The 6,942-nt window shown below is 59.0% G+C and overlaps 1 protein-coding gene and 1 non-coding gene across 2 annotated transcripts; both read right to left on the minus strand.

Moving 5' to 3' along the window:
• Positions 1–225: 225 nt before the first annotated feature.
• RPL32 (ribosomal protein L32) lies at positions 226–4,295 on the minus strand. Its single transcript, XM_062200477.1, has 4 exons — positions 4,188–4,295; positions 3,190–3,290; positions 2,589–2,770; positions 226–405 (listed from the first exon to the last, which is right to left on the minus strand). The coding sequence occupies exons 2-4, from the start codon at positions 3,283–3,285 to the stop codon at positions 276–278; spliced, it is 408 nt and encodes a 135-aa protein (XP_062056461.1). The 5' UTR covers positions 3,286–3,290; positions 4,188–4,295; the 3' UTR covers positions 226–275.
• LOC133767375 (small nucleolar RNA SNORA7) lies at positions 3,358–3,495 on the minus strand. Its single transcript, XR_009866859.1, has one exon. It is a non-coding gene; the product is annotated as a small nucleolar RNA SNORA7 (small nucleolar RNA).
• Positions 4,296–6,942: the final 2,647 nt, after the last annotated feature.

Below are 6,942 nucleotides of genomic sequence, written 5' to 3' on the forward strand. Positions count from 1 at the left end.
CGGCTGCCTGGAGCTACAGGCTGCTTCAGCCCCGGCTCGGCACCCACCTCCCCTGTTTCCCCAGCCCCAAGAGCTGGCCAAGCCTGCTCTGCGCACCTGCGGCCAGGCTCCTGGGAAGAGCCCCACGTCCCTTACAAGCTCCTTCCCAGTGAAGCCTCCACAGGGCATTTCCACAGCAGCAGGACCTCCTCCACACGCTGTCAGTTATGGAAGACACAGCGCCCGTGGTTTTCAAGGTTTTATTTAAACACAAATAAAATGCGCACCCGAGCCGCCTACTCATTTTCTTCACTGCGCAGCCTGGCGTTGGGGTTGGTGACCCTGATGGCCAGCTGGGCCGCTCGCTCCACAATGGCCTTGCGGTTCTTGGAGGAGACGTTGTGAGCAATCTCTGCACAGTAGGATCTGGAAGAGAACAAGGGGTGAGGAGCAGGCCCTGGCTGTGGTCACCTCCCTGCAGTCACACAGCCCACTGGGAAGGGCGCTGGGACACGGCTGCTCCCCCAGACCCGGGCATCCCCAATCTCAGCTCCCCGATCCCCCCGTACCAGCCAAATGCTCCCTGGCAGCGAGAGGGACTGTAGTGAGGAATCACTCACACCGCCCTCGCCCTGTGAATGCCCACAGCCCTATCATCCGAGTATTCCGCCCAGTTCCCAGAAGAGGAAGCGAATTCCCGATTTGCACAGCAAACAGAGGGCCAAGAAAAGCTTCCTCACTCTCTGCACAAGCAAATCTGGGCCGAACCGAACCAAACCACAAAGAAACGCCGTTTTGCAGCTGGGAGCCCATGCCAGTTCCAAGCAGGTAGTAGGTAGGTATCACCTCTGTCTCCACACTATTTTCACGAAGCCTTAAGCTGCATCGCTTTCCACCTGCTTCTCCCTCGCCCTCATCCATCTGCATTTTCAATAATCCCACCCGCCACGTGGCTGACACATCACACGTACCCGCCCTGGCACTTCCCACTGCTCTAGGAGTCACGTGGCACAGACGTGCAAACTGCCAGCCAGCACCCACCATTTACGCATCACAGTCTTGTTTATTTCCAACTGACCACTGCTTCATAAAGCCTGCCTGCTGTCCACTCACTCAGCGATAAATGCCCAGGAACGGAACGTGCCAGCTCAAAGGGCAGTCCTTCTGCCAGTCTTTATAAACAAACACTGTCTCACTACCCTCGGAACACGCACAGCAGCCAGCAGCGCCAACCCTTTGTGCTATACGTCAGGTACTGTGTTCCGTCTTCACTCAACTCTCAACCTGTTCACTCTGCTTTGGGCACCCACCATTATTCTTTTTATAAACGAAATTCTCAGCATTTGAACAGTTAAATTATCAACCTAAAAACAACCGAATCAGAATATGACTCATCAGCTCCCTGTTAACACACCTGGGAAAGCACAGAAGCCAGCCCAAGTGTTTGGGTCTCCGCACCTGCTAGGGAGACTGGGATGGAGCTCCAGGTTCTTGGCTTTAGCCTGGCCCAGCCGCAGTAGTTGAAACCATATGAGGAGTGAACCAGTGGACAGAAGACCTCTAACTCTGCCTTCAAATAAAAAAATACTGACTCATTTTCTCGTGTTTGCAATCGCTATGGATTAGACCCCATGTAAACAAGCACACAAACATCGGGCTCCCTCCACATCCTTTGCTTTAAAATTATTATTTTACAGGCATAGAATTTTCCCTATCCGCTGGTTCTCTCCCCAAATGCCCACACCAGGGTCTGCACTGCGGGACGCTGAAGGCAGAAGCAGCTGTGGAACTCAGTCACTGGGGTACAGGCCGAAAGCCCACTTTCTAAACGCAGTGTTTTGGACTTCAACTTACAGGATGAGAAAACACTGCCTTGTGCGTATCAGTCAGATACACTCCCTCCAAGCCTGCTACCCCACTTCCTCCGAGCAAGCTGCCCATGCGCTCCCACTCCAGGCCAAGCGGTCCCTGCACGCCACCTCCCACCCTCCCGAGCTTGCCCGGAGAAGCCCTGTGTGCCCCCCCCCCGACTCCTTTCTGAACCTCAGGTCCCACCAGGCTGATGTCCTCCTGCCTCAGCAGGGCGCCAACTCCTGCTCCTACAGCACCCACAGACTGGGGAATCAGGGCCCCTTAGGCGTGAGGCTGCGACGTACTAGACATGAACATAGTGTTCGTGGTGTCAAGCAAAGTCTTTTTTTCTGGTCTTGGGTCTCTATCTTTGGTTCTTAGAAAAACCTGAAAGGCAGAGCGCTCAACCTTCCATCTGCAAGTTCGCTCCCCAGAGACAAGTCTGACCCAGGCGGGAGCCTGACCTTCACCTGCACTCCCACACGCCCAGGCGCAGGAAGCAGAGCAGCCCTTCCATGGGAGGCTAGTGTAGCACGCGGAGGCGGACCCTGCTGCACCACGCCAGCCCCTCTGCTGTGAGGACAACTCTCCCCCCAGCCAAGGAAACACTGCGACCCCAACGAGCATTCTCTAAGATCCTGCTAGGCACCACTTCAGACTCCCTAGGACGAGACCCGACCCCAGAGGCTGCCGGGTTCCTGCTGACCGTGCCCGGGGACAGAGGCTCGCCTCCGGAACCCAGAGGTGGGGCCACTCACTTGTTGCACATCAGCAGCACCTCCAGCTCCTTGACGTTGTGGACCAGGAACTTCCGGAAGCCGCTGGGCAGCATGTGCTTGGTCTTCTTGTTGCTCCCGTAGCCAATGTTGGGCATCAAGATCTGGCCCTTGAATCTTCTCCGCACCCTGTTGTCAATACCTCTGGGTTTCCGCCAGTTACGCTGCGAGAAACAACACAGCGGTGAGCCGGCTGTCTGGGCAGACCGCCCCGTCTCCCCTCTGGGGACGAAAGGACGCAGAACAGAGGGCAGAGGCTCACGTCCTGGTTCCACCACCACGCGGAAGAACGCCAAGCAGCAGCCGCCTAACAAGACTCGGTGACCTCCATGCTTTGGGGGTGGGGTAAGAGCTCGGGTGTGAGAGCTGTGCACACACAGGAGCAGGGCTGGACCTGGATAACCCACCTCTCCCGCTGTCACAAGGCCACGAATCCAAAACCCTCAACACCACCCGACAGCTCCGTGTCCCCTAGCACTGACCCCCAACAAGGCACACTCCGGAGGGTTCCTCGGGAAGCCGGGCTCAGAGGTGGTGCTGAGCCCGACTCCTCCGTCACCCACGTCCACGTCGAAGCACATACCTTAATCTTGACATAGCGGTCCGACTGGTGGCGGATGAACTTCTTGGTCCTCTTTTTGACGATCTTAGGCTTCACCAGGGGTCTGAGGGCGGCCATGGTGCCTGCAGGAAGCAGCAGCCCCGAGTTAGCTCAGCCCTCCGCGGGCGGGCTCTCCCGCTGGGCCCAGGGCCCTGTAGCAGAGGGTCTTCCAGTCACCAGCTACCGAGCAAGCTGGGAATGGAATGGGTGCTCCGCCGCCTTGCTCTCCCTCCCGCTTCCGAAGCTGGCAGAGCACTGGGCACTCTCCAGACGCGATCCCGGGAGGCCAGGGCCCCCTCGCCCACCCGCCGACCTGGAACGGAACTGAGCCCAGCACCTCCTCGGCGGCCCGGGCCGGCCTACTCGAACTTGACCGGGGGCTTCTCACCTGCTCCGTGGCCACAGCGAGCGCCCCCCGGTGCCCGGCACCGAGTCAATGCTCAGGAAAGAGCGCTCTCCAAGGCCAAGGAGCTACGTCTTCCCTAAGCCCAGGCACGTGGGCCCCCTCCGCTGCAGGGCAGGGCCCCGGATCACACGCGCCGGGACCGGGGACGCGGACGCACGGGCGGACACTTGCTAGCTCCCGAAAGCGAGTCCACTCGCGGCCCAGCCACCCCGAGCGCAGACGCGTTAGAGGCTCCGCGCCGCGTTAACACCACACATGGGCGGTCACCCGCGAACGCCGGCATCCACGCTCCCGAGCCACGGCCGTCAACCCGGGGCCCCTGAGGTCACTCCGCGGCCCAGCCGGTCCCAACCAGAACGCTGAGCCGCTGCCCGCAGCTCGGACGGACCCCAGGCGGCCTCCGCAGCTCAGGCCTCCCCAGGGCCGGGGGCTTCGCTGTCCCCGCACACGCTCCAGCAGGCCGACAAGGCAATGCCCGCAGAGAGGAGCCGCGGAAGGGGAGGCCTCCTCACCCGGGCGCCACAGGGCCCGAGGGAGGCCGCAGAAGCGCGGATGGCCCACGATTAACACTCACCGAGAAGGCCGCCACCTCCGGAGGCAGCGCCGAGGAAGAGAAGGAAGGGGGGTGCGCAAAGGCTGATGGGATGTAACCTCTGGGTCCTGGCAGGGAAAGGGCGAGTACTTCCGGGTCCGGGTCCCGCAAAGAGAATAAAGATGTCACAGAACTAATGGTGCCAAAAATGCTGGGCATACCTGTGTTTTACACATCTACGAATGTAACCGAAAATGCGTCTTACCTGCCCTTAGTACTACGCAGAAAACTCGAAATTCTTTCTGAAATGAAACCAGGTGGAGGCGTATCTACTTCCGCCAGAAGTGAAGCCGAACTCAGACAGTTTCCGCCCGCCTTTGGCCTACCGCAAAGTGCTCCTCCTAGTGGCCAGGAGGGAACAAAACGGCTCCCGCGAGTTCACGCCGTGTGCATACAGCGGTTGTCTGTATCAGGGAACAGCCAGTGGGGTTACTGCTTTTAACCACGATCCTATATGGTGGTCCTGTTATTTTCTCCATTTTACGTCTGTGGAAAATGCAGCTTGGAGATTTGCCTCCGAAGTCCACACTTTGCCAACTGTGCCTAGTTTTGTAAATTGTTCTTGATTTGTTTCACTTAGCGGGTTTTTTTTATGATTTATTTATTTATTTATTTAAAAGAGTGTGTGTGTGTGTGTGGGGGGGTGATTTTCCATCCAGTGGTCCATTGTCCAACAGCCGCAACGGCTGGGCCTACCAAAGCCAGGAGCTTCTTCCAGGTCCCCCAAGTGGGTGCAGGGGCCCAAGCACTTGGACTGTCTTCTGTGCTGTCCCAGGTGCAATAGCAGGGAGCTGGATCAGAGGTGGAGCTGTTAGGTAGGAAGGTAGAAATTCAGCCCATGTGCGAGACTAGCCTGAAGACCAGCACCTACTGTGGAAGCTCCAGAAGCCCAGCGTTGTGCACTTCAGTCCTGCTCAGACCCTGATAACCTCCAAGGGGTCCTAGCCTTTCCCCAAGGACAGCTCCCAGAATTCTGTCCTCAGGACCAAATGGGTTACCTGACCTGATAACATGGAGGAGGGGGGAGGGCAAATGGACTCCCTTAAAAACCTAGGTAGTCCGAACAGACTGCGCGCTCAGCCCTCGGTCTCTCAGCTGAGCCGCCCGCCTGGCCTGCCCAGGTGTGTTCTCTCCACTCAACCATGTATCCTCGCTCTCCCCCGTTCTGAGCGACTGGGTGCTCGCTCTCTGTCCCTTCCATTCTGACGGATGCCCTGTCCCCAGTAAGGCCTTATCACTCTGCTCTCCGTCTCACGCCTGAATTCTTTTTTTTTTTTTTAATTTTTGACAGGCAGAGTGGACAGTGAGAGAGAGATAGAGAGAAAGGTCTTCCTTTTGCCGTTGGTTCACCCTCCAATGGCCGCCGCGGTAGCGCGCTGCGGCCAGCGCACCGCGCTGTTCCGATGGCAGGAGCCAGGTGCTTCTCCTGGTCTCCCATGGAGTGCAGGGCCCAAGCACTTGGGTCATCCTCCACTGCACTCCCTGGCCACAGCAGAGAGCTGGCCTGGAAGAGGGGCAACCGGGACAGGATCGGTGCCCCGACCGGGACTAGAACCCGGTGTGCCGGCGCCGCAAGGCGGAGGATTAGCCTAGTGAGCCGCGGCGCCGGCCTGAATTCTTTCTTGCACAGGACTTCCATGGCCTCTTCTCCAGTGACAGAGCAAGGGGGACTGAAATGGCGCCCATTTGGGATGCTGGCGAGGCCGTGCCCTGGGCTGGGGGCACGAGGGCCCCTCAGGCATAGGCAGGACGTCCATCACAGGCAAGCTGTCTGCTGCGGCTGCAAAGCCTGCCTGCCGACCGACCGGCATCTCCCCACTGACAGCTTCCATGCGCCGTGTGTGACCTCGTGGCCTTAAATCACACCCCAGGGTGGGTGCAGTCTCACCGGGAGCTGGCAGGGAAGAGGCTGTGCCCCAGGGAGACTCAGACCGGCTCCAGGAGACCCCGCTATCTTGTGCGACGGCGCGGCTCTAAACCACAACTCCAGGTTGGCTGTAATCTTTCACCCAGAGTTGGCAGAGGACGGGGCTGAACTCTTAAGGGGGAGACAGGCCGCCTCCAGGAGACCCCCACTTTGTCCTTGAGCCCCAAGCCAATCCAGATGCTGTATGTGAAACCCCCGTCCACTGAGCATCGCACAGAATGACCCAGTGAGCAGACGACAGTCATGCATTAAACACCTGGGACCCGTCTCCAAGCAAGCGCCCCCCTCGGGCACTCGGCCTGCTCTCCCCTGGGACCAGACGCTTTTCTGTCCCATAAAGGTTTCTGTCTGCAGATTGTCCCCGGCCTTTTATTTCCATACTGAGCTGAGGACAGAACCCCTGAGACTCGCTGCCGGCACCGCCTCCCCTCCACGACCACTAACAGCAGTGCTGCAAGCAGCGGCTCTGCCTGCTGTGCCACCGTGCTGCCCCATTAGCGCTTGTTTTGAAGACGACTGTGAAAATCAAGAAGCAGAAAAACAGAAACCTCGATTCCCCGCCTCACACACGCCACAGATGTCACGGGTGCTCCCGACAGCAGGAGCTCAGAGGAGAGGCGGGGGCGGCAGTGAGGCGGGCTGGGGTTGCTGGGGGTGCGCGGAGCATGGTGGTGTCCACAGCCGGGAGAGTCCAGGCGTGAGGTGTGCTGGAGGGGACCTCCAGCCGTGAACTGTCTTGCCCGGGCTGCCGCAGCCTGCAGGTGGTGGGGTTGAGGCTGGAGCCCCAGCACCCTCTTCTACCCCCTCAAC

This window comes from Lepus europaeus, chromosome 9, assembly GCF_033115175.1.
Source record: "Lepus europaeus isolate LE1 chromosome 9, mLepTim1.pri, whole genome shotgun sequence".
NCBI classification, from domain to species: domain Eukaryota; kingdom Metazoa; phylum Chordata; class Mammalia; order Lagomorpha; family Leporidae; genus Lepus; species Lepus europaeus.